This window comes from Dendrobates tinctorius, unplaced genomic scaffold, assembly GCF_039654945.1.
Source record: "Dendrobates tinctorius isolate UK_male_01 unplaced genomic scaffold, ASM3965494v1 ptg000196l, whole genome shotgun sequence".
NCBI classification, from domain to species: domain Eukaryota; kingdom Metazoa; phylum Chordata; class Amphibia; order Anura; family Dendrobatidae; genus Dendrobates; species Dendrobates tinctorius.
In genome coordinates this window covers 21,734,608-21,762,060 of record NW_027361863.1, presented here as the reverse complement: position 1 = coordinate 21,762,060, position 27,453 = coordinate 21,734,608, and the positions used below count along the sequence as shown (strand labels likewise).

General features: G+C 48.6%; 1 protein-coding gene across 5 annotated transcripts; it reads left to right on the top strand.

Moving 5' to 3' along the window:
- Nucleotides 1-101: 101 nt before the first annotated feature.
- On the top strand, nucleotides 102-26,483 carry LOC141056293 (gastrula zinc finger protein XlCGF66.1-like). Of its 5 annotated transcripts, none has more exons than XM_073553035.1 (7): nucleotides 102-329; nucleotides 7,161-7,308; nucleotides 17,455-17,634; nucleotides 17,717-17,840; nucleotides 18,319-18,386; nucleotides 24,143-24,263; nucleotides 25,490-26,483. In XM_073553035.1, the coding sequence occupies exons 2-7, from the start codon at nucleotides 7,231-7,233 to the stop codon at nucleotides 26,341-26,343; spliced, it is 1,425 nt and encodes a 474-aa protein (XP_073409136.1). In that variant the 5' UTR covers nucleotides 102-329; nucleotides 7,161-7,230; the 3' UTR covers nucleotides 26,344-26,483. The 5 variants fall into 5 exon arrangements, with proteins under 5 accessions (XP_073409136.1, XP_073409137.1, XP_073409133.1 ...); XM_073553036.1 differs by lacking the exon at nucleotides 102-329 and adding an exon at nucleotides 391-411; XM_073553032.1 differs by lacking the exon at nucleotides 102-329 and adding an exon at nucleotides 1,354-1,515.
- The last annotated feature ends 970 nt before the right edge of the window (nucleotides 26,484-27,453 follow it).

Below are 27,453 nucleotides of genomic sequence, written 5' to 3'. Positions count from 1 at the left end.
TTATTGTGACACGTGATGCTGGCGTCCAATCACAGCAAGAGTCAATTGTCAAATTGAACATGACGAGGAAGCCAGGGATCCGCTACCGCCCAGACTTCCTCTGCATGTTCAATTTGACAACGCTGGGGTCGCGTGTCACAACCACTGCATGGGAGTCTCGGGGAGAGCAAGTGCCGAGACCACGGGAACGTGCCGGCACGGGAGGTGATGATGGGCTTTTTTATTTTATCGGGGCCAGACCTTTAGATCAAGAAGGGGTCGTCCTAGCAGTGGACAGCCCCTTTAATACTGAAAGGTCATTTTAAGGACGACAGAGAGAGAAAAATCAGGTAAGTCAACTCTTTGACAATTTAACACCAGGCTCCCAACATGGACACAGTTCACACCTCCACCAGACAGAACTCCAGATCTGTAAGTTTTCACTCCCACCACCTCCATTTGTAACAAGAAACCCAATTTGATTTCCTTGTCTCCTCTTTAGGCCGGGATCACACTTGCGAGAAACACGGCTGAGTCTCGCATGTGAATACCCGGCACTCGGATTGGAGCGTGCGGCCGCATAGCAATACATACAGCTGAACGCTCCGCTCCTGAGTGCAGGTGGCAGTGCCGGGTATTAACATGCGAGACTCGGCCGTGTTTCTCGCATGCAGCCTCGGACTGGCCCATAGGGTAACAGGGGAATCCCCCGGTGGGCCCCTGTGCAGATCTGGGCCCCCAACCCCACTGTATGAGAAGTACTTGGCATAATTCAATTGATTCTGTACAGAAAAAGGCAGCATCTCATCATTCATTAATCAAACTACCCAGTTTATTATTATATAGAGATTTAGGTAAATTTGTGAACGAGGGGAGTGTAATATTTGTATGCAGGTGGGGCCCCAAAGTCAGTGTTACTGGTGGACCCTGGGCACTCCAGTCCCGACACTGCTCGCTTGTGTGATCCCGGCATTAGGAGGCCTCTCCCCATCCACCCAGTGCACAAATGTCCTATTGTAATATCTCTTAAATGTTGTGCTCTCGTCTCAGTAATTCATTTGTGAACCAGCCTGAAGAAGGCGCCGCTGTGCTCTGAAAGCTGCAAATATAATTCTTCTTACCAATAAAGGGATCTCTCCTAGAATATTGTTATTTTTAGGTATTTACATCGATTTTTCTGGCTAACACGGTACCATAATATAATTTGTTATTTTACATCAGAATATGATGATGAAAAAAACTAAAACAAAAATTGTGAGGCTGCAAAATACACGGGACCTTAAAGGGTTAAGGAATATCTGATTAATTATATTAGATGCCTTATAACTAGTGATATAAGAGATATAGGAACAGCAGAAGGAAAGTGAGATCCATCTCCATGACAACCAGCACAGCAGTCCTGTGCAGCGAGTATCCTGGTCATGTGATCGCTGACTCCACCCATGTGACTGATCCCATGACTGTGACATCACCACAGGTCCTGTAAGCACAGAACAGCCCTATATCCAGTGTCCGGCTCTGCAGGCGGAGAGGGAGGTATGTGGAGATTCTCCATTACTGGGCACAGGGATCTTTAACCCCTTCATGAGTGACTTATAACCAATAGTGATGAGCGAACGTACTCTGATAAAGTGTTATCATGCTCGGGTGATAAGTTTGAGGTCTCGCGGCTGTTCGACAACAAACAGGTGAACCCTGCATGCGTTGCGGCTGTCGAACAGCTTTTGATGTCGCCGTATGAGGGCGGTCTATGTTCACTGTGGGGGGGATTGTATCTTTGCATGGCGACATTTTTAGGTACACACAACTCTATTTTTAAGAAGGGTCAGGGAAACCTCCGCTGCAGGAGTCTGGTGGTTGGGAGCCACTGAAGAAACAGTGAAGGGGACTCGGTGCAGAATCAGAGCCGTGACTGTCACGCCGCGCTCACCTGGGGGCGGGACCTCGGTCCCGACGTCATCTCTTCCGGAGCCGCGGTCACTCCGGGGGTCCCGCCGGGTGTGCACGCGCACCTCTCGTACCTAGGTCCCTGTCTCCTCCATGTTATGTCTGCACTTGCGCGCTTTTCTCAGTTCGGTCTCCAGGTCAGTCCTCTCTATGGTATTGGAGGACTTGACCCAGGAAGCTCTCGTGATCATGTGCTATATCAGGCTACCTCTTCCTAGGGGAGGTGCCTGATTATTGTTGTGCTTCCTGGCTTGGTCTGCCGTGTCCCTGCCTGGCTGTGCGCTGTATTCAGGTCCCCTGCCTTGCACTCTGTTGTGCCTCCTGGCACATGCTCTGACCCTGTAATCTGTCTCATACTCAGTTGTGCCTCCTGGCACACACTCTGACCCTGTACTCTGTCTCATACTCAGTTGTGCCTCCTGGCACACGCTCTTACCCTGTACTCTGTCTCATCCTCAGTTGTGCCTCCTGGCACACACTCTGATTCTGTGCCCTGTCTTATACTCAGTTGTGCCTCCTGGCACACACTCTAATTCCGTGCTCTGTCTTATACTCAGTTGTGCCTCCTGGCACACACTCGGACCCTGTGCTTTGTCTCATACTCAGTTGTGCCTCCTGGCACATGCTCTGATCCTGTACTCAGTCTCTTACTCTGTTGTGCCTCCTGGCACACGTACCAATCCTGCGCTCTGTCTTATGCTCAGTTGTGCCCTCTGGCACACACCCTGCTCCTGTACTCTGTTACACCTCCTGGCACACCTGCTGCCTGACTCAGTGCTCTGATATGCTCCTTGCACGCATCCTGCTTCACTCACACCCGGACGAACGAAGTCTCTGTATAGTATACCACGTGTTCCCGTGTCCACGCTTTACACGTTCCTGCAGACACACTCACCCACTCGTGTCTCCTGTGAGCCGGCCGCCTGGTGCCAGCAGTCGTGGTGCCTCACCCCCTGGGGCTTGCCCCTGACACTCCCTGTTTAGGGGGTGGTCTTCACTAGGTCAGCTCGCCCTGGGAGGGTTGGTGTCATGACCCAGAGGGTCCACTCCAGGAGTCGTCACAGTATAATCAGGCCTCCCTTGGCTACGGACTCATGAGCCAACCCTGGACTGGCGGTCGGGCGAGATACTCCGGTGGGGACCGTTCTGTCAGGAGAAGTGCCTGTTGCCTGTCCGTCCGATGAACTCTGCCAGTCCATCCCCGGCACCTACAGGTCTGCCATCGGCTTACTGGTCCTTTGCAGATGTCTTCGACAAGAAGGAGGCCGAGACTGCTCCTCCATCAGCCATATGACTGTCCGATTGACCTCATTCCTGGTTCTACGCCACCCAGGGGTAGGATATACCCGCTATCCCCTGCCGAGACCCAAGCTATGTCTGAGTATATCCAGGAGAACCTTGCAAGAGGTTTTATCCGTAAGTCCTCCTCGCCCGCGGGAGCGGGATTTTTCTTTGTAAAAAAGAAGGACGGCTCCCTCCGTCCTTGCATAGACTACCGAGGCCTGAACGATATCACGGTCAAGAACAAGTACCCATTGCCATTGATCCCGGAGCTCTTTGACCGACTTAGAGGAACTCGCATTTTCACCAAACTGGATCTTCGTGGGGCCTACAACTTGATCCGCATTCATTCCGGGGATGAGTGGAAGACCGCCTTTAACACCAGAGACAGTCACTACGAGTACTTGGTCATGCCCTTCGGCCTCTGCAATGCCCCAGCGGTGTTCCAGGAGTTCGTGAATGACGTCTTCCGGGATATGCTGCACTCCTGCGTGGTAGTCTATCTGGATGACATCCTCGTTTTTCTCCAGACCTCTCCGCCCACAGAAAGAACGTGCGTCAAGTCCTCCAGCGCCTGAGGGAGAACCGCCTTTATGCCAAGCTCGAGAAATGTGCCTTCAAGCAAACGTCTCTGCCATTCTTGGGGTACATTATCTCAGAATCAGGTCTACTCATGGATCCGGCAAAGGTGTCCGCCGTCCTCGATTGGCCACAGCCCCATGGGATGAAGGCAATCCAACGCTTCCTTGGTTTTGCGAACTACTACCGACAGTTCGTTCCTCATTTCTCCTCGTTGGTTCGCCCCATCTCGTCCCTTATCTGCAAGGGAGCTAACCCAAAGGCTTGGCCCTCTGAGGCTGAAGAGGACTTCCAGTCGTTGAAACAAGCCTTCGCCGCTGCTCCGGCGCTTCACCGACCTGAGGTTAGTAGACCTTTCACTCTCGAGGTGGACGCATCCTCTGCCGGGGCTGGCGCAGTCCTTCTGCAGAAATCCTCTTCTGGACGTTTTGTCACCTGTGGCTTCTTTTCTAAAGTATTTTCCTCCACTGAGCAGAACTACTCCATTGGCGACAAAGAGCTATTGGCCATTAAATTGGCCTTGGAGGAGTGGAGGTACTTACTGGAAGGTGCCATACATCCATTCAAGATCTTCATGGACCATAAGAACCTGGCGTACATCCAGTCCGCACAGAGGCTCAATCCTCGGCAAGCCAGGTGGTCCCTATTCTTCGCCCGCTTTGACTTTGAGCTACATTTTCGGCCCGGCGATAAAAACGTTAGAGCGGATGCGTTGTCAAGATCATTCCTGTCGTCATATCATTGATATATCCATAGTAATTACTGTGGCTCCTGTCAAGTTAACCACGTTACCTCCGGGAAGAACCTTTGTGGCTGAGAATAACCGAAAACAGGTGCTAAATTGGGGACATTCGTCCAAGATTGCCGGCCACGTTGGTGTCAAAAAGACTTTGGACTTAATCTCTCGCCATTATTGGTGGCCCTCTCTCTCCCAGGATGTTAAAGACTTTGTAGCATCTTGCCCATCCTGTGCCCAGAACAAGATACCCAGACAACCACCCTCCGGTCTTCTGTTCCCGCTTCCCGTTCCGTCGGCTCCATGGCAGCACATAGCCATGGATTTCATTACTGATCTGCCTTGTTCTTCCGGTTGTACTGTGGTCTTGGTGGTTGTAGACCGATTTTCAAAGATGGCCCACTTCATTCCTCTTCCCGGACTACCCTCTGCTCCTGACTTGGCGAAGATCTTCATTTACCATATCTTCAGGATTCACGGCTTCCCCCAGCACATCGTGTCAGACAGAGGGGTCCAATTCACCTCCCGGTTCTGGAGAGCTCTATGCGGACTCATGAAAGTGTCATTGGATTTCTCCTCCGCCTATCACCCCCAAACCAATGGACAGGTGGAACGTACCAACCAGATACTTACATCCTACCTCCGGCATTTTTCTAATGCTCATCAGAATGACTGGGTCGGTCTACTTCCTTGGGCTCAGTTCGCCTACAATAATCACTCCAGTGAATTGTCTACCAAGTCTCCTTTCTTCATCGTCTTTGGACAGCATCCCAATGTGCCTCTACTGGTACTTCCTGTCTTGGGGGTACCTGCTGCCGATTCTCTGTCTGTGGAGTTCTCCAGGGTATGGCAGGAGACCAAAACCGCTCTCGAGAAAGCACAGGACAGAATGAAATTACACGCTGACAAGAGGCGCCTGGATGTTCCTCCATTTCTCCCTGGTGACAAGGTGTGGCTCTCCACCAAATACGTCTGCCTTAAGGTACCATCTTATAGGCTGGGTCCCCGTTACATTGGTCCTTTTGAGGTCCTCAGGCGGATTAATGATGTTGCTTACAAATTGAAGCTGCCTCCTTCACTCCGTATTCCCAATTCCTTCCATGTGTCTCTCCTTAAACCTGTGGTTATTAACCGATTTCATCCTTCCCCAGGCCACACACCCCAGCCTGTTGACTTGGGGGATGAGTTTGAGGTGAATGATATTTTGGCCATGAAGAAGGTAAGAGGGAGAACCATGTTCTTGGTCGATTGGAAGGGTTTTGGCCCCGAGGAGAGGTCATGGGAACCCAGGGAGAATATCCATGCACCCCAGATTTTGTCTCAGTTCCTCTCCAGTTTTAGAAAGAGGGGGCGTAAAGGGGGGGGTACTGTCACGCCACGCTCACCTGGGGGCGGGACCTCGGTCCCGACGTCATCTCTTCCGGAGCCGCGGTAACTCCGGGGGTCCCGCCGGGTGCGCACGCGCACCTCTCGTACCTAGGTCCCTGTCTCCTCCATGTTATGTCTGCACTTGCGCGCTTTTCTCAGTTCGGTCTCCAGGTCAGTCCTCTCTATGGCACTGGAGGACTTGACCCAGGAAGCTCTCGTGATCATGTGCTATATCAGGCTACCTCTTCCTAGGGGAGGTGCCTGATTATTGTTGTGCTTCCTGGCTTGGTCTGCCGTGTCCCTGCCTGGCTGTGCGCTGTATTCAGGTACCCTGCCTTGCACTCTGTTGTGCCTTTTGGCACACACTCTGAACCTGCACTCTGCCTTGTACTTGGTTGTGCCTCCTGGCACATGCTCTGACCCTGTAATCTGTCTCATACTCAGTTGTGCCTCCTGGCACATGCTCTGAACCTGTACTCTGTCTCATCCTCAGTTGTGCCTCCTGGCACACACTCTGATTCCGTGCCCTGTCTTATACTCAGTTGTGCCTCCTGGCACACATTCTAATTCCGTGCTCTGTCTTATACTCAGTTGTGCCTCCTGGCACACACTCGGACCCTGTGCTTTGTCTCATACTCAGTTGTGCCTCCTGGCACATGCTCTGATCCTGTACTCAGTCTCTTACTCTGTTGTGCCTCCTGGCACATGTACCAATTCTGCGCTCTGTCTTATGCTCAGTTGTGCTCTCTGGCACACACCCTGCTCCTGTACTCTGTTACACCTCCTGGCACACCTGCTGCCTGACTCAGTGCTCTGACGTGCTCCTTGCACGCATCCTGCTGCACTCGCACCCAAACGAATGAAGTCTCTGTATACCACGTGTTCCCGTGTCCACGCTTTACACGTTCCTGGAGACACACTCACCCACTCGTGTCTCCTGTGAGCCGGCCGCCTGGTGCCAGCAGTCGTGGTGCCTCACCCCCTGGGGCTTGCCCCTGACACTCCCTGTATAGTGGGTGGTCTTCACTAGGGCAGCTCACCCTGGGAGGGTTGGGGTCACGACCCAGAGGGTCCACTCCAGGAGTCGTCACAGTGACTCTCGGGACGGTGAAGGCTCCAGAAGTCCCATCCCCACAGCACGTCCTAGCGATATCCCATCACTGACCCACATCATACTTTGTAAATGATTTCTGTTATTATCTTAAGTAATTGTATTTTTTACCATGAGATTTTGTATGATTCTCCATCGGCTCATCTTCTTTGGTTTCAGATTCCAACAACATAGAATCTTCTCCGCCGATAAGTTCTAAATAAGATTTTTCCTGATTGACCCTTCAAGAATGGATAAAGACCGGGACAAGATGGCGGAGAGGATATTACACCTCACCCTAGAGATCCTCTTCCAGGTTACAGGAGAGGTGAGAGATTCTGATGACGTCACGTTACGTCTTAATGATGATGAATGCCGCACACTAGCGCTTGAAGGTTTGTGAAGCCTTCAGAAATGAGTTATATTGCTGCAAAGTTGTGACCTGAAACTACATCAGATTTTCACACAAGTTCTAAAAGTTGACAAAGAACCAAACTTGAACAAATCAGTCAAAAATATTAGACTTTGTTGTTTTACTAAATGAGGGGAATGTTCCAATATCTCATGTCTGTGAATGGTAAAAGTATGTGAACCTCTGCTGTCAGTATCTGGTGTCCTTGCGCAGCAAAAACCGCATCAAAATGTTTTCCGTTAACTGTTAATTAATATTGGACGTTGGCTTGTGGACATTTTATTCCATTCCTCACTACAGAACAGCCGCACCTCTGTTATGTTGGTGAGGAAGAATACAAATGGACTCTGCATTGGCAGTAAAATGGGGTGGACGACTGAGCACTGCGATCCAACATGTGTGACAGCCAAAGTCTGGTGGTGCTCAGCTAACCGTCCTAGACAGGGAAAGCAAATAGAATGTCCAAAGCAAGAAGGTTTAGCGGCACTCACTGATCAAGATAAAATAAATCATCTTTACTCAAATTCTTAAAACATGGCACCAGGAAGAAGAATAACAGGTGCTGCTAACCCAAGAAGAGGTGCGAAACCGGCTAAATAAGTTTAAAATAGATAAATCTCCAGGTCCGGATGGCATACACCCACGAGTACTAAGAGAACTAAGTAATGTAATAGACAAACCATTATTTCTTATATTTAGGGACTCTATAGCGACGGGGTCTGTTCCACAGGACTGGCGCATAGCAAATGTGGTACCAATATTCAAAAAAGTGAACCTGGTAATTATAGGCCAGTAAGTCTAACCTCTATTGTTGGTGAAATATGTGAAGGGTTTCTGAGGGATGTTATTCTGGATTATCTCAATGAGAATAACTGTGTAATTCCCAGGGCCGGACTGAGACCAAAAAGCAGCCCTGGCACAAAAAAAATTCACCTGTCCACATACAATGAATGTCCTCACCCAAATCGTAGAACACTGGCAGGTTGTGCTAACTTTTGCTTTAGCTCACACAGCTCACACGTATCACACAGCTCACACACAGCTCACACGTATCACACACGCATGTATCACACAGCTCACACTTACAAGTAGCTCACATACACAGCTCACGCTCACACACAGCTCACACACACACGTATCACACAGCTCACACGTATCACACACACATGTATCACACAGCTCTCACACAGCCTCTCTCACACACACAGCCTCACACACACACAGCCTCACATGTATGACACACGTATCTCACACACACACTCACACTCATGTATCACACAGCTCTCCCATATCGCACACGCATGTATCACACAGCTCTCACACACACAGCTCACATGTATTACACAGCACACACACAGCCTCGCACACACACAGTCTCACACACACATCACACAGCTCCCACACACAAGTAGCTCACACGCATGTATCACAGCACTCACACACAGCCTCACATGTATTACACAGCACACACACACACACTCACACACACAGCCTCACAAACACACAGCCACACACACACAGTCTCTCACGTATCACACAGCACTCACACACACATACAGCCTCACACGTATCACACACGTATCTCACACACAACTTGCTCACACATCTCACACGTATCATACAGCACTCACACACAGCCTCTCACACACACACAGCCTCACACACGTATCACCAGTGGCGGATTATAATGAGGTCAATTTGGGCAGTTGCCCCGGGCTCAGTGGGGTTAAGGGGCCCACAGCCCAGGCCAGTAAATTGCCCCATTATAATCCGCCACCGCGCAGGGCCGGATTACAGGCAGGGCAGGCGGGGCTTCAGCCCCGGGGCCCCCACCACAAGAGCTTCTAAGGGGGCCCCCACCACATTCCTGCTGGCTGCTGCAATGGCACTCCATCTTCTCCCCACCTAAAAGTGAGTGACCGTGGGGGCGGCATTATGTGCTCTGCTACCAGCAGCATCTACAAGTAGCGTGAACGCTGGTGCTGCTGGTAGCGTGCAAAGGCTTGTGATGAGATCACAGGAGGTAAGGTGTCAGGACCCCCGATCATGTGACCCCTGTCTCCTCCCCTCCTGTGACCTCATCACAGGTCCTGTGCGCACAGCACAGAGCACTGAGAGCAGCCATGTATGTGGAGTGCGGCTCTGCGGGTGGAGGTCGGTGCTGGAGGCGCCATTATTCTCTATGTGGAGTGCGGCTCTGCGGGTGGAGGTCGGTGCTGGAGGCCCCATTATTCTCTATGTGGAGTGTGGCTCTGCGGGTGGAGGTCGGTGCTGGAGGCTCCATTATTCTCTATGTGGAGTGCGGCTCTGCAGGTGGAGGTCGGTGCTGGAGGCCCCATTATTCTCTATGTGGAGTGTGGCTCTGCGGGTGGAGGTCGGTGCTGGAGGCCCCATTATTCTCTATGTGGAGTGTGGCTCTGCGGGTGGAGGTCGGTGCTGGAGGCCCCATTATTCTCTATGTGGAGTGTGGCTCTGCGGGTGGAGGTCAGTGCTGGAGGCCCCATTATTCTCTATGTGGAGTGCGGCTCTGCGGGTGGAGGTCGGTGCTGGAGGCCCCATTATTCTCTATGTGGAGTGGGGCTCTGCGGGTGGAGGTCGGTGCTGGAGGCCCCATTATTCTCTATGTGGAGTGTGGCTCTGCGGGTGGAGGTCGGTGCTGGAGGCTCCATTATTCTCTATGTGGAGTGTGGCTCTGCGGGTGGATGTAGGTGCTGGAGGCCCCATTATTCTCTATGTGGAGTTTGGCTCTGCGGGTGGAGGTCGGTGCTGGAGGCTCCATTATTCTCTATGTGGAGTGGGGCTCTGCGGGTGGAGGTCGGTGCTGGAGGCGCCATTATTCTCTATGTGGAGTGCGGCTCTGCGGGTGGAGGTCGGTGCTGGAGGCTCCATTATTCTCTATGTGGAGTGGGGCTCTGCGGGTGGAGGTCGGTGCTGGAGGCGCCATTATTCTCTATGTGGAGTGCGGCTCTGCGGGTGGAGGTCAGTGCTGGAGGCTCCATTATTCTCTATGTGGAGTGGGGCTCTGCGGGTGGAGGTCAGTGCTGGAGGCTCCATTATTCTCTATGTGGAGTGCGGCTCTGCGGGTGGAGGTCGGTGCTGGAGGCTCCATTATTCTCTATGTGGAGTGGGGCTCTGCGGGTGGAGGTCGGTGCTGGAGGCGCCATTATTCTCTATGTGGAGTGCGGCTCTGCGGGTGGAGGTCGGTGCTGGAGGCTCCATTATTCTCTATGTGGAGTGTGGCTCTGCGGGTGGAGGTCGGTGCTGGAGGCCCCATTATTCTCTATGTGGAGTGTGGCTCTGCGGGTGGAGGTCGGTGCTGGAGGCCCCATTATTCTCTATGTGGAGTGCGGCTCTGCGGGTGGAGGTCGGTGCTGGAGGCGCCATTATTCTCTATGTGGAGTGCGGCTCTGCGGGTGGAGGTCGGTGCTGGAGGCTCCATTATTCTCTATGTGGAGTGTGGCTCTGCGGGTGGAGGTCGGTGCTGGAGGCCCCATTATTCTCTATGTGGAGTGCGGCTCTGCGGGTGGAGGTCGGTGCTGGAGGCTCCATTATTCTCTATGTGGAGTTTGGCTCTGCGGGTGGAGGTCGGTGCTGGAGGCTCCATTATTCTCTATGTGGAGTGCGGCTCTGCGGGTGGAGGTCGGTGCAGGAGGCTCCATTATTCTCTATGTGGAGTGCGGCTCTGCGGGTGGAGGTAGGTGCTGGAGGCCCCATTATTCTCTATGTGGAGTGCGGCTCTGCGGGTGGAGGTCGGTGCTGGAGGCCCCATTATTCTCTATGTGGAGTGCGGCTCTGCGGGTGGAGGTCGGTGCTGGAGGCCCCATTATTCTCTATGTGGAGTGCGGCTCTGCGGGTGGAGGTCGGTGCTGGAGGCCCCATTATTCTCTATGGGGAGTGTGGCTCTGCGGGTGGAGGTCGGTGCTGGAGGCCCCATTATTCTCTATGTGGAGTGCGGCTCTGTGGGTGGAGGTCGGTGCTGGAGGCTCCATTATTCTCTATGTAGAGTGCGGCTCTGCGGGTGGAGGTCGGTGCTGGAGGCCCCATTATTCTCTATGGGGAGTGTGGCTCTGTGGGTGGAGGTCGGTGCTGGAGGCCCCATTATTCTCTATGGGGAGTGTGGCTCTGTGGGTGGAGGTCGGTGCTGGAGGCTCCATTATTCTCTATGTGGAGTGCGGCTCTGTGGGTGGAGGTCGGTGCTGGAGGCCCCATTATTCTCTATGGGGAGTGTGGCTCTGCGGGTGGAGGTCGGTGCTGGAGGCCCCATTATTCTCTATGGGGAGTGTGGCTCTGTGGGTGGAGGTCGGTGCTGGAGGCCCCATTATTCTCTATGGGGAGTGTGGCTCTGTGGGTGGAGGTCGGTGCTGGAGGCCCCATTATTCTCTATGTGGAGTGCGGCTCTGCGGGTGGAGGTCGGTGCTGGAGGCCCCATTATTCTCTATGGGGAGTGTGGCTCTGTGGGTGGAGGTCGGTGCTGGAGGCCCCATTATTCTCTATGGGGAGTGTGGCTCTGCGGGTGGAGGTCGGTGCTGGAGGCCCCATTATTCTCTATGTGGAGTGCGGCTCTGTGGGTGGAGGTCGGTGCTGGAGGCTCCATTATTCTCTATGTGGAGTGCGGCTCTGTGGGTGGAGGTCGGTGCTGGAGGCTCCATTATTCTCTATGTAGAGTGCGGCTCTGCGGGTGGAGGTCGGTGCTGGAGGCCCCATTATTCTCTATGTAGAGTGTGGCTCTACGATTCGTGACCCCCGTCACGTGACGAGGGGGGCCCACAGAGTCTGAACTGCCCCGGGCCCTGGCTACCCTTAATCCACCCCTGCGTATCACACACACACATATATAGCACACAGCTCACGCTCACACACAAGTCACACATGAATCAGACAGTTCACACACACAAGTAGCTCACACACAGCTCACACACATGCATGTATCATACAGCTCACACACACGTAGCTCACATACATGGCTCATGCTCACACACACGCACCTCTCACACACATGTATCACACAGCTCACACACACACAGCTCACATATCTCACACACACGTATCCCCCAGGATTGCGCCGCAGACAGTGGTGCAGCATGTGACAAGCGCCCTATACACACCTCCTCCACGTGCAGTTATATTACTAGGCAGCCCACCGCCATGGCGGTTACTCTCACCAGTACATTGCCCCCTTTATCGTGGCAGCTGCTGCAGTGCATGGCCGCACAAAACCCATTCACATAAAATAAATACTCCAGACAATAAGATTGGCAGAAAAGTGGCCGTGATGTTTATTTTTGGGTTACATATTCTGTAATAAATACTCCATTCAATAAATAACATATCAAAACACCATATTTCCAATAACAAATCCAATCCACCCAATTAAGGGCGATTTCCCCACAAAAGGAACATCACGACCAGAAAAAACGGCTAACGAAAGGGGAGGGCGGGCGGATCTTCACTGTCAGCGACGGAATGCCACAGATAAGATAAACAGTTCTATATAGTGTAGAAAACCAACCGCCAATATCAACTGACCAATGACAGTTGCTTTAAAAAAAAGCGCCAAGAACCAGATAAACCCGGTTCCAGCTCGACACAGGGTCTTGACAGGACATAAGACCAGATTGTTAACCCTATTGTGACCAAGACATCATGTAAAAAACATAAGGGTTTATACTGCCATGAGTCCCCCCTTTATTGTTATACTGGTTACAGGGGAGGGCTAACATTAGTATTGTGACCTCAGACAGGGTGATGGTACAGCTGCCCTTTTTCTGCTGTTTTTCTCACACCCCCGTCCCACACACCACTACACTGCTTAGCACGCAGAGGCTCCCTGATACCTGTAGTTCACCACGGCTCCTCGCATTACACGCCCAATGCCGGCTACTATATGGTTGGATCCTGAAGTCACTATTGCAGCACCTTACACACCTGTCCAGCGCTGCAGGGGTTAATGAGCGCACCTACCCCACCGTGGTCATCGGCACACATCATCACTCTGTGACCCCCGCCCCGCAGTTGCCGTGTGGTGCCCCATCCTGGATGGCATTGCAGTGCAGGCACATACTTCTCTGTGATGAATGGATCATGTGACCGCCGTCCCTGCTGGTATTCTGATCCCACCTACACATGCATGCGATTGACCACATGGTCATGATGTCACCAAAGATCCTTTAGCTTTCTCTCATATTTTGCTATTACTGGCTTCCCTGAGGCCAAGAACGGATCGAGCGGCCTACTACAGGCACCGGCCCTTCTGGCATTTGCCAGAAGTGCCCGATGCTCAGTCCGGCCCTGGTAACGCCATATCCGCATGGGTTTAAGAGGAATCGCTTCTGTCACACCAATCTAATCAGTTTTTATGAAGAGGTAAGCTATAGACGGGACCAAGGTGAGTCATTGGATATTGATTTTTCCAAAACGTTTGATACCGTGCCACACAAGAGGTTTGTACACAGAATGAGAATGCTGGGTCTGGGGGAAAATGTGTGTAAATGGGTAAGTAACTGGCTGAGTGATAGAAAGCAGAGGGGGGTTATAAATGGTATATTCTCTAACTGGGTCGCTGTGACCATTGGGGACCGCAGGGGTCGGTGTTGGGACCGCAGGGGTCGGTGTTGGGACCGCAGGGGTCGGCGTTGGGACCTCTTCTCTTCAACATATTTATTAACGATCTGGTAGAAGGTTTACACAGTAAAATATCGATATCTGCAGATGATACAAGACTATGTAAAGCAGTCAATACAAGAGAAGATAGTATTCTGCTACAGATGGATCTGGATAAGTTGGGAACTTGGGCCGAAAAGTGGCAGATGGGGTTTAACAATGATAAATGTAAGGTTATACACATGGGAAGAAGGAGTCAATATCACCACTACACACTGAACGGGAAACCACTGGGTAAATCTGACATGGATCATGGGATGCATTAGAAGAGGTCTGGGGACACGAGATAAAAACATAATTCTCCTCTGTACAAATCACTCGTCAGACCACACTTGGAGTATTGTGTGCAATTTTGGACGCCGGTGCTCAAGAAAGACATTACTGAACTTGAAAGGGTTCAAAGGCGGGCTACTAAACTGATAAATGGAGTTGGTTCACTACAATACCCAGAAAGGTTATCAAAATTAGGTCTATTTACTCTAGAAAAGAGAAGACTTGGGGGAGACCTAATATATATGTACAAGTATATCAGAGGGCAATACAGAGATCTCTCCAATGAACTGTTTGTACCAAGGACTGTGACAAGAACAAGGGGGCATTCTCTTCGTTTGGAGGAAAGACAATTTCTGCACCAGCATAGAAGAGGGTTCTTCACGGTAAGAGCAGTGAGGCTCTGGAATTCTCTTCCTGAGGAAGTGGTGATGGCCAGCTCACTGAATGAATTAATGTAAGAAAGGAATGGATGCTTTTCTTGTGAGTAACAGTATAGAAGGTTACGAATAACAGAATATTATAGGTAGATGGTTGACCCAGCTTAGGGGAAGGAATTTTTTTCCCTATGGAGAAAATTGGCTTCTACTCTGTGGGTTTTTTGCCTTCCCCAGGATCAACAATGCAGAACAGCTGCACTAAAAATAGGCTGAACTAGATGGACATAAGGTCTTCCTTCAGCCTTCAAAACTATGTTACTATGGAGAAGGACTTGGGGATCCTGGTTAATGATAAACTTACCTGGAGCAGCCAGTGCCAGGCAGCGGGTGCCAAGGCAAACAGGATCATGGGGTGCATTAAAAGGTGTGGATACACATGATGAGAGCATTATACTGCCTCTGTGCAAATCCCTGGTGAGACCGCACATGGAGTACTGTGTATAGTTCTGGGCACCGGTGCTCAGGAAGGATATAATGGAACTAGAGCGGGTACAAAGGAGGTCAACAAAATTAATAAAGGGAATGGGGGAACTACAATACCCAAAGAGATTAGCAAACTTAGGATTATTTACTCTAGAAAAAAGACAACTGAGGGGTGATCTAATAACCATGTATAAGTTTATAAGGGGACAATACAAATATCTCTCCGAGGATCTGTTTATACCAAGGAAGGTGACAGTCACAAGGGGGCATTCTCTGCGTCTGGAGGAGTGAAGGTGTTTCCACCAACACATAAGTGGATTCTTTACTGTTAGGGCAGTGAGAATCTGGAATTCCCTGCCTGAGGAGGTGGTGATGGCGAACTCAGTCGAGGGGTTCAAGAGAGGCCTGGATGTCTTACTGGAGCATAACAATATTGTATCTTACAGTGATTGTTAGGTTCTTTAGAAGGACGTAGAGCTGGGGATTTATTCTGATAGAATATAGGCTGAGCTGGATGGACACATGGCTTTTTTGGCCTTGATAACTATGTTACTATGCAGATGGTGGCCGTTTCGCATTTGAGTATGTCCTCCCACAATTTTTCTGTAGGATTAAGGTGAGGACTCTGACTCTGCCACTCCAAAATTTTTACCTTTATTCCTATGTAACCAGTCTTTTGTTTTGCTGCATGACCCACATTCTTCTGAGATTCAGCCCATGGACGGATGTCCGGACATTTCCCTTTAGAATTTGCTGGTATAATTCAGAATTCATTGTTCCATCAATGATGGCAGCTATCCTGGCTCACATGCATCAGAAGACGCCCACACCATGATATTATGATCACCGTGCTTCACAGTTGTAAGAGGTTTTTATGCTGTGATGTAGTGTATTCTTTCTTCAAATATAATGCTTCTCATTTAAACCACAATGCTTTATTTTGGTCCGATCCGTGTAGAAAACTTTATTTCAGTAGCCTTTTGTCTTGTCCAGGTGATCATTAGCGAACTATAGACTGACAGCAATGCTCTTTTTAGATAGCAGTGGCTTTCTCCTTGCAATTTCTCATTGCACACCTTTGCTGTTGTTCAGTGTCCTTGTGATGGTGGACCCATGAAAATTAACATTAGCTAATGTGCAAGAGGCCTTTAGTTACTTAGAGGTTGTCTTGGGTTTCATTGTGATTATTATGCACTTTGCTTTATTGGTTGGCCACTTCTGGGGAAGATAATAATGTTCTTCGATCACCTCTATTTCTACGCAACCTGTCTTGGTGGAGTCCAAATTCTTCAGAGAAAATTTAGTAATTTTTGCCAGTCGGTAATGCTGGTGAGTGCGGACCCACTGCGCCACGGACTGGACTTACTTTTGAGAGGTGCGACTAAGAGTCTACTGGATCTTTACTAGGGTATCTCATGGTGTGGATAGGTTGGGCTGCCGGTAGACACCAGATATCACTCCCAGGCATTCCCCAGGACTGCAGTAGCTGATCGGAGGGTCACAGACATAAGTACGAGGTACAAGAGGGCGAAGCAGACGTGAAGTCAGACGGTCCAAGGTCAGAGCAAGCAGCAAGGATTTACAGTACAGAGCTAGACTTAGGGATAGAAATGTCAAAAAAAGCTGGTAAACAATACAAAGGTACCCAAGAACCAGGTACTAGCAGGTTTGGAACTAATGTTCTGGCGAGGAATGGAGGGTGGAGTCACCTGATAAATCGCCTGCTAGCAGCTGATAGGCAGGGAAAGCAAATCTCTGCAGGAAAGAGTGGAAACAGATTCCTTCGGCGTTCAGCTGCGCCCCCCTATGACTCACAACCAGCACAAGGCAAATCAAGGCGATGGTCAGGTATTGGATGGAGCAGAGCAAAATACGGTGAGTAGGGCGGCGCTTAGAAGGCGTGCGAGTGGCCGGCGTAACACAGCCTGATAAGTATCAGTAACTCTTCTTCTGAGGTCCTTAGAAATCTCCTTTGTTCATACCATGATACCCTTCCTCAAACATCTGCTGTGAAATTCAGATGTTGATAGATCCCTGATCTCCTTTGAAAAAAAAAAAAATCTAATATTTTTACTGCTTTGTTTCATTTGGTTCTCTGTCTACTTTTAGGACTTGTGTAAAACATGTTATAGTGTTAGGTCACATTTTTTGCAGAAATATAAACATTTTTTAAAGTTTAACAAACTTTTAAGCGCAACTGTAATTGGAGAGATGAAAGACTCTTGTTATGTCTCTAGTGATATTTATAAATGTGTCTTTCCACAAGCAGGATTACACAGTGGTGAGGAAGACCTCTAGTGATCGCTGTCAGGCTCCTGGGTCTGAGGGACGGGAAGGAAACACGAGCCCAATCCTGGGGCCTCCACGGCACCCCCAGATACATGAGGACATCAATGACCAGAAGATCCTAGAACTCGCCTACAAGATGATTGAGCTGCTGACTGGAGAGGTGACACTGCTGGGAATGCTGGGACATTATACAGTGACGGTATGAAGGGATCGGGGGATGACGGTATCATTGTATGTGGCAGGTTTCTATAAGGTGTCAGGACGTCACCGTCTACTTCTCCATGGAGGAGTGGGAGTATCTAGAAGGACACAAGGATCGGTACAAGGACATCATGATGGAGGCTCCTCAGCTCCGAGTACCACCAGGTAATAGACAGAACTAAACACACTCATCTGTTAAAGGGGTTGCGTACTTTAGGAAAATCTTAAAGGGGCTGACCAGACACTGAAGAATTTAAAAAAAATAGAAAAAGTTTTCTGAAGGCTATAAATTAAGTAAAATTCATCTTACTGAACCCCACTGCTCGTTCCATGGTCTACATAGATGTTTGACCATGGCCATCAAACATTGGAACAGAAGATTTGACTTTTCTTGTTGGTCAACGATGAGATCTCTGATGTCTTTGGTTACATGCGCTTCCATATAAATGACGGGAGTACCGTGTGATCAGAAGATACTGCTGTCATTAAAAAGGTGGTGTGGCTTCTGAAGGGTCGAAAACAAAGTAAATCTGGTTAAAAAACTTATTAGTAAATTAATTACAATCATTGAGTTTCCCAAAGTGTCTAATCTATAAATTACTTACGTGAAGAATGAATTGATTTCCTTATGTGTTTCCTACAGTTAGAACCATTAAGAGGACGACGCCAGAGAGACATCCCGGACCTCCGGACTGTTCACAGGATCATCAGGTAGGTGGAGAGAAGGATGTAGGACTCTGATGTGCAGGAGGCTGCGCAGGCCGGGTCTTCTGCCCAATCTCCATTACTATATAACTAGCTGAAGAGCCTGGCGCTGCCCGGGCATAGTAACCAACTGTGGCTAGTTATAACAAATTATAATGATTATATTGCACATAAAAACATTTCACATCATATATTCAGCACTACAGATTTGCAACACAAATTAACTAAACAATTACCCAAGTATTGATAGTATTTTATTTTCAACTCATTCAAGAGCCTTTTGATAAACAACATTTTTGGTTTTTCCTTTTGGTGCAAAGATGAACAGATTTTTGGCAGTTCCAACTCTTGAACAGACCACGTAAAGTTGACCATGAGAAAAGCATGGAGATTGCAAATCGATCCCTACTACTTTCAAGGACTGTCCCTGAGCATTGTTAATGGACATTGCAAATAGCAGTTGAACTGGAAACTGGAGGTGTTTAAAATCAAAAGGCAAATCAGATGGAATGAATGGAATTCTTGAAATGAAAATGTCCTCTGCTTTGGCACATCCTGTTGCTGAGCTGTGTATCTAATCCTATCCTGTGTGATACAGTCTGCTGAGCCGTGTATCTAATCCTATCCTGTGTGATACTGACTGCTGAGCCGTGTATCTAATCCTATCCTGTGTGATACTCTCTGCTGAGCTGTGTATCTAATCTTATCCTGTGTGATACTCTCTGCTGAGCTGTGTATCTAATCTTATCCTGTGTGATACTGTCTGCTGAGCTGTGTATCTAATCGTATCCTGTGTGATACTGTCTGCTGAGCCGTGTATCTAATCGTATCCTGTGATACTGTCTGCTGAGCCGTGTATCTAATCCTATCCTGTGTGATACTGACTGCTGAGCCGTGTATTTAATCCTATCCTGTGTGATACTGACTGCTGAGCTATGTATCTAAACCTATCCTGTGTGATACTGACTGCTGAGCCGTGTATCTAATCCTATCCTGTGTGATACTGACTGCTGAGCCGTGTATCTAAACCTATCCTGTGTGATACTGACTGCTGAGCTGTGTATCTAATCCTATCCTGTGTGATACTGACTGCTGAGCCGTGTATCTAATCCTATCCTGTGTGCTACTGACTGCTGAGCCGTGTATCTAGTCCTATCCTGTGTGATAATGTCTGCTAAGCTGTGTATCTAATCCTCTCCTGTGCGATACTGTGTTCTGAGCTGTGTATCTAATCCTATTCTGTGTGATACTGACTGCTGAGCAGTGTATTTTAAGCCCCTTTACATTTAGCGATGCACCAGCGATCCCGACGATACGACCCGGTCAGGATCGCGGGTGCATCGCTAAATGGTCGCTAGTGAGCTGCCACACAGGCAGATCTCACAGCGATGCAGCAGCGATATGTGGCGCCCCTGAGGGTTCAGTCGCCACAGAGGTACTGCACCTCCTCCTGAGGTGGAGACACCTGACCACGCTCCAACACCTGCATCCCACACAACACAGTAGTGTAGCAGAGCACCCTTTGGTGGCTCCCTGCTTGGAACACGAAGCGTGCTGGTAGGTGGGTGGAGCTTAGTTGGCACCAAGAGAGCGGGAAGAGTTTAGGATTTAGTCAGTCTGACAGAGTCAGTGGAAGAGTGAAGATCCCCTGAGTGGGATGGATGAAGGAAGTGCTGCAGCCGACCTCAGTGACCTGGGTCCACTGGCACAGGAAAGGGACATTGATGGAAAGCCTGACTCTCCATAAGAAGGAAAGATTAGTACGGAACGCAAGGACAGGAGGACTGAGGATTAGGGTTAGGCCGGAGTCACACTGGCGAGGAATACGGGTGCGTGAGAGGCGCAAAAAGCACGCATTAGACACGGACCAATGATTCTCTATGGGGTCACTCGCACCAGGCGTATATTTCTCATCCGTATCCTCCGCTCCATGCCACTCGCAGCATGCTGCGATTGTCAGCGTACTACGCCCGTAGCACGCCAATGCAAGTCTATGGGTGCGCAAAAAATACGGATTACACACTGAACACACGTGTGACTTGCGAGAAATACGCACTCGGTGTTTTTTAGCAAAGCCGGCAATTCAGTGCGCGATACAGTAAACTCACACTGACAGGTTTAATAAAGAAATGAAAGAATAGATATATACACATAGAATACATATATATAAATAAATATATATATATATATATATGCATTCTATGTGTCTATATCTATTCTTTCCTTTCTTTATTAAAACTGTCATAGGGCTCCATTATATGTCCATTTTGCAAGCCTGCGAGAAAATCTCTCCATACGGATGCCATACGGATTGCATACGGATGCTTACATGCGCAAAATACGCGACCACACCTTGCTTACGGATGACATACGGAGCACTATTTAGGGGTCTGTCATCCGTATTACGCATGTAAAATACTGACCATATTTTGCGCAGGTTAGTGTGACTCCAGCCTTAGAGGAGAACCCTTCCCAAGTTCACAGCGCAAGGCCGGGGTCCGGGCCCCGAGGTTGTATGGATACTAATGGTCCTGCAGCAGACACCGGAGTAATACTAGTAGTGACCACTTTATTCCCACACAAGACTTGGGGGCACAACAGCAACGAGAGTGAGCCGGGACTAGGTAGTAAGGAGTCCCCGAAGCAGGCTACAGCTGTCTGCCGTACAAGAAGAGTTCATAGGAACATCTGACAGGAGGAACTCCAGTGTAACTCAGTACTGAGAGTACTTCACTATAGGCGCAAAAGGGAGACGTTCAGAAAAGGCACATATGTTGGCGGAGTGTTGGAAGGGAGTGCTTCATCTTGCCTGGAGGTTGGCTGAGCCACGGACCCGGAGGACACAGCACGGATGCGGGCACCTGTATGCACAACAGACTGTGAGTAAAGCTTTGGAACTGCATGCCCTGGTGTCCTCCGCTTATTCCTGCGTCAACACATTCAGCACTGCTACATCTTTGTGCCTAACACTGCACCATCCACGTCTCCCCTCACTGTCACTTCATCTACTCTGCCCTGGGACTACAGCCCTGCCTGTGGAGGGCCACACCATCATTGCTGCACCACACCATCTGTCCCAGAGGATCTGTCTGCAGCGTCGGCTTAACATCTCCCTTGCCGAACATCACAGGTGGCGTCACGAATCATTCACTCATAAACTTTATTCCATCACTTAACCCCTTTTACATGGGCGCCCAGGGCCACGGACCGGGTCACCGCTGCTGTGACATTCCCCTCTGAGATACCGGCCCGGTACAGAGTACCCCGCTGCCCTGGGAGGGCGACCCAGATACAGCGATCGCTACTTACCTTTCAGACCCGGCAATCCTGACGTCCTCCCATCTGCGTCCACGCGTCGCTCGGCGTGTATCTTATCCTATCCTGTGTGATACTGACTGCTGAACCATGTATCTAATCCTCTCCTGTGTGATACTGACTGCTGAGCTGTGTATCTAATCCTATCCTGTGTGATACTGTCTGCTGACCTGTGTATCTAATCCCATCCTGTGATACTGTCTGCTGAGCCGTTTATCTAATCCTATCCTGTGTGATACTGACTGCTGAACCATGTATCTAATCCTCTCCTGTGTGATACTGACTGCTGAGCCGTGTATCTAATCCTATCCTGTGTGATACTGACTGCTGAGCCGTGTATCTAATCCTATCCTGTGTGATACTGACTGCTGAGCCGTGTATCTAATCCTATCCTGTGTGATACTGACTGCTGAGCCGTGTATCTAATCCTATCCTGTGTGATACTGACTGCTGAGCCGTGTATCTAATCCTATCCTGTGTGATAATGTCTACTAAGCTGTGTATCTAATCCTCTCCTGTGTGATACTGTGTTCTGAGCTGTGTATCTAATCCTATCCTGTGTGATACTGTCTGCTGAGCTGTGTATCTAATCCTATCCTGTGATACTGTCTGCTGAGCCGTTTATCTAATCCTATCCTGTGTGATACTGACTGCTGAGCCGTGTATCTAATCCTATCCTGTATGATACTGACTGCTGAGCCGTGTATCTAATCCTATCCTGTGTGATACTGACTGCTGAGCCGTGTGTCTAATCCTATCCTGTGTGATACTGACTGCTGAGCCGTGTATCTAATCCTATCCTGTGTGATACTGCCTGCTGAGCCATGTGTCTAATCCTATCCTGTCTGCTAAGCTGTGTATCTAATCCTATCCTGTGTGATACTGACTGCTGAGCCGTGTATCTAATCCTATCCTGTGTGATACTGGGCTCCCCCTGCAGTCTGTGTCAGAGGGTGGTCTGGGTCGCATGGTAATAAACTGTGTTATTTCCAGCTTTACGGAAGGACGATAACACCATAGAAATGATAAGAATAATAGGCCTCAGTTACCACAACTGTCTACAAGGAAAACTGTTGCTCATAGCAACCAATCACAGCTCAGCTTTCATCTTTTAAATAGCTCTGGTGAAATGAAAGATGCTTAGTTGCTATGTGGAGTGGGCATGGCTTGATACACACACACACACACACACACACATACATACATACATACATACATACACTCAGTTTTATATATATATATATATATATAATATATACTAGATGGTGGCCCGATTCTAAAGCATCAGGTACTCTAGAATATGGAAAAAGAAAAAAGGTCCAGCTTTGCAAATTCAAGCCCAATTTATTGTTAAAAACAAGTCCAAAACGGAGCAAAAAGTGGTGTGTTCACATGAGTAACAAGTAGTAGATATCTGGACCTTTTTTCTTTTTCCTTGGTTACTGCGTGAAGACTGCACGTGATCCGGGCTATCCACTACACATGCCTTCAGGTGAGCTGGCTTCTTTTTCTCTTTTTGACTCTAGAATATGGCCAGCGGGAGATTAAAATTAAAAATAAAAGTGATATACTCATCACCATCCGACGGCCTCCGGACTCTTTCCCTACTCTTCACGCTCCCGGCATCTTCCGTTCCCAGTAATGTTTAGCGCGAAGGACCGGAGATGATGTCACTCTCGCGAGAGCGCGACGTCATCAGCGGTCTTTGGCGCAAAGCATTACTGGGAACGGAAGATGCCGGGAGCGTGAAGAGTAGGGAAAGAGTCCGGAGGCCGTCGGAAGGTGAGAATATCACTCTTTTTTATTTTAATTCTATTTTTTACAGGTTGATGGTACCGAGGGTCCGGAGGAGTCTCCTGTCCTCCGGACCCTGGGTATCGGTCAGCGCCGGTCATCTCCCAGCTGCGTCGCCGCTGACGTGTGTGTGGCCGGAGATCACCCGCGGTAGTGGTGGCGTGCGTCCTTCGAATTCCGGACTGCGCCTGCGCACGCGGGATTCCGGTTACAGACAGAAAGACATAATAAGACGATTATTTATATTTATATATATATATATATATATATATATAGCTTTAAACATGGCGGAGAAGGCGGCTGACCACAGACATTACAGGCTGTCTGGATCTCCTCGCAGTTTTCTGGCTGTGGAACAGGTTGGGATAAGGAACCGACAGGTTGGATTTATACAGGAGACCTGCAGATATTTGCCGTAATGTTATTTTTGGTCGTCCTGCTAATTAAAGACATATTCCCAAATCAATGTTATTCCGTATCCATAGAACGGTGGGTGACTACTGATCATTGGGGTCTGACGGCTGGGAACCACTTCACTCCTAAGATTTCGGCTCAGTAACCCTGAGATTGCGGCTCCGACGTTGTTGTTTTTTTTTTATTGTTCCATGTGACGCGTCCAAGTATTTGTGACTTCCACCATATTTATTTCACAGTTTTTGAACCAGGAAGAAGATCTGAATAATAGTAATGCTCCGACCATAATAAAAACGGAGGCGATGGATGTCCCGGAGAGGAGGCGGTGTAACGAGGAGACTCCTACAGATAACAGCTCGGGTGAGTAGTGGCCACACAATGCAGATTACAGACACGTGATCAACTTCGTTGAATTTGTTAAAGTGGATCTGTCAGCAGCTTTCACAACATAAACTGCAACATTATTAAATAAATCTAGCAGACCTGAAGAGGCTGGTGTACTTATTTTTAAAATAGATCGCAGTAAGACTGTAAATTTACGATACTTTATTGAACATATGGAGCTCCAGCTGGACTCATAATAGGCTTGGATTTTCACAGTAAGTACACCAGCCTCATCATAAAACTTGTTAAAGGGAATCTGTCACCCCTAATCTGAGAGCAGCATAACGTAGAGACAAATAATCTGTTTCCAGCGATGTGTTCCTCTATTGAGTTACTTGCTGTAATTCTGATGATCTTCTGGTGATAAAACGGTGATTGTATCACTACAGGACTAGTGGTCTTCCATATTCATGAGCTCCCACCACTGATCGACAGCGTTCTGCCTATGCAGAGTGTATACAGAAAGCGGCCAATCAGGGGTATGGGCGGGGTTATACAGAGCTCAGCATTCAGAGAACTACTAGTTCTGCAGCACAGAAAACAGGGATTTTATCAAAACTGCAGCAAGCAGCCCAGTAAGTGATACATTGCTGGAATCAGGGTCTCTGTTCCTACACTATGCTGCTCTCAGATGGGTTTGAAAAAGCCCAGTAACAGATTCTGTGTCGTAATATCAATAGAAAAATAAGAAAAATATGGTTCTTAGAAAAAGGGAAGGAAAAATTGAAGGTGTAAACATAAAATTTGGCCACAGCAGGAAGGAGTCAAGGAAATATGATGGTATTGCAGAACATAGAATGAGAACTCAGATTTAACAGCTGTTCGGTATATCTAAGTCACTGTGGTGCATTAATTGCTATTATTTATGCATGTAATGTTCTTAGAAATTATTTCTTGAATATGAGGTTGGGTGGTCGGCACATAGACACATAGCTGGAATCAGGGTCTCTGCTTCTACATTATGGTGTTCACAGATTACATAGCAAAAACCTGGTGACAGATTCCCTGTAGTGTCTTGTGAAAATGTATAAGCAGTAAGTGATTGACATATATGGGCAGAAGATCATCAGCACATGCTACTACCTGATTAATTGTGGTTTTGACAGAAATTGCAGCTAAAGTGTTATACAATAGGAACATACTTTTAAGGTTTTATTGTTCAAAAATAATAAAATGTGTGAATTTGTGTTATTTTTTGACAGATGACGATACCAGGATATCGGAGGGATATCTGACGTCAGATTGTAAAGCAGATAATCCTGATATCAGACAAGCTACACATGAAGAACCTGCCATTACCCCAGACATACCTTCATCTTCTGATTCATCAAACACTGATAAACCAAAGAAAATTATTAGATGGGCTAATAAAAAATCAATACCTAAACCATTTTCCTGTTCGGAATGTGGAAAATGTTTTAGCAAGAAGTGTTTTCTTGTTATGCATGAGATAATTCACACAGGGGAGAAGCCGTATTCATGTATAGAATGTGGGAAATATTTTAAGCGGAAATCACATCTTGTTACTCATCAGAGAACTCACACAGGGGAGAAGCCGTATTCATGTTCAGAATGTGGGAGACCTTTTGCAAATAAATCATCTCTTATTATACATGAGAGAACTCACTCAGGAGAGAGGCCATATGGATGTTCAGAATGTGGTAAAAGTTTTGGAACTCAATCACATCTTGTTAGACATCAGAGAGGTCACACAGGGGAGAAGCCATATTTGTGCTCAGAATGTGGAAAACGTTTTACAAATCAATCCAATTATGCCGTACATATGAAAAATCACACAGAGGAGAAAACATTTTCATGTTCAGAATGTGGGAAATATTTTATTTCAGAAAGGAATCTCCTTGGCCATCAGAAAACTCACACAGGAGAGAAGCCATATTCATGTCCAAAATGCGGGAAAGATTTTACACGTATATCAAATCTTTATCGACATGAGAGAATTCATATAACGGAGAAGCCATTTTCATGTTCAGATTGTGGGAAGGATTTTAATCAGGAATCAGATCTCGTTAATCATCAGAAAAGTCACATGGAGTAAAAGCCAATTTGTGTTATGAATATGACAAATGTTTTACCTGACATTCAGGTCTTCTTGAACATGAAACAGTTGTATGTATCGTATGTAAGTACAAATAAACATCTGTTAAGCAAATAGAATCCTGATAATACACCGACAAATAGTCTCTCTCCCCCCAGTGTTTCGATCTCTCTCTCCCCCCAGCGTTTTGTTCTCTCCCCCACAGAGTTTCTCTCTCCCCCAGTGTTTCGCTCTCTTTACCAGAGTTTTGTTCTCTCTCCCCCAGCGTTTCGCCCTCTCTCCCCCAGCGTTTCTCTCTCTCCCTCAGCATTTCTCTCTCTCCTTCAGCGTTTCTCTCTCCCCCAGCGTTTTGATCTCTCTCCCCTCCAGGATTTCATTCTCTCCCCCCAGCATTTCGTTCTCTCCCCCCAGCGTTTCGTTCTCTCCCCCATAGAGTTTCGTTCTCTCTCCCCCAGTGTTTCGCTCTCTTTCCCAGCATTTCGCTCTCTGTTGCCCAGCGTTTTTGCTCTCTGTCCCCCAGCGTTTCGCTCTCCCCCTCAGTGTTTCGCTCTCTCCCCCAGCATTTCTCTCTCCCCAAGCCTTTAGCTCTCTTCCCCTCAGCGTTTCGCTCTCTCTCCCCCAGCGTTTCGCTCTCTCTCCCCAGCGTTTTGCTCTTTCCCAACGTTTCGCTCTCCCCTAGCATTTAGCTCTCTCTCACTCCCCCTCAGCGTTTCACTCTCTCCCCCAGCGTTTCTCTCCCACTCAGCATTTTTCTCTCTCTCCCCCAGCATTTCACTCTCTTTCCTCCCCAGCGTTTCTCTCTCCCAGCGTTTCGCTCTCTCTCTCCCACTCAGCGTTTCGCGCTCTCCCCCCTCAGCGTTTTGCTCTCTTCCCCAGTGTTTCTCACTCCCCCAGCGTTTCTCTCTCCCCAGCATTTCGCACTCTCTCCCCCAGTGTTTCTTTCCCCCAGCGTTTCTCTCTCTCCCCCAGCATTTCTCCCCCAGGGTTTCTCTTTCCCAGCGTTTCGCTCTCTCCCCCCAGCATTTCTCTCTCCCCCCAAGCGTTACGCTCTCTCTTCCCCCCAGCGTTTCTCTCTTACCTAGCATTTCTCTCTCCTCCAGAGTTTCTCTC

Excerpts from the sequence above, each read along its gene's own strand:
- LOC141056293 (XM_073553035.1), top strand. The coding sequence starts at position 7,231 with ATGGATAAAGACCGGGACAAGATGGCGGAGAGGATATTACACCTCACC. Across the intron at positions 17,841-18,318 it reads TCAGCTCCGAGTACCACCAG|TTAGAACCATTAAGAGGACG; the intron begins GTAATAGACAGA and ends TGTTTCCTACAG. Across the intron at positions 24,264-25,489 it reads TCCTACAGATAACAGCTCGG|ATGACGATACCAGGATATCG; the intron begins GTGAGTAGTGGC and ends ATTTTTTGACAG.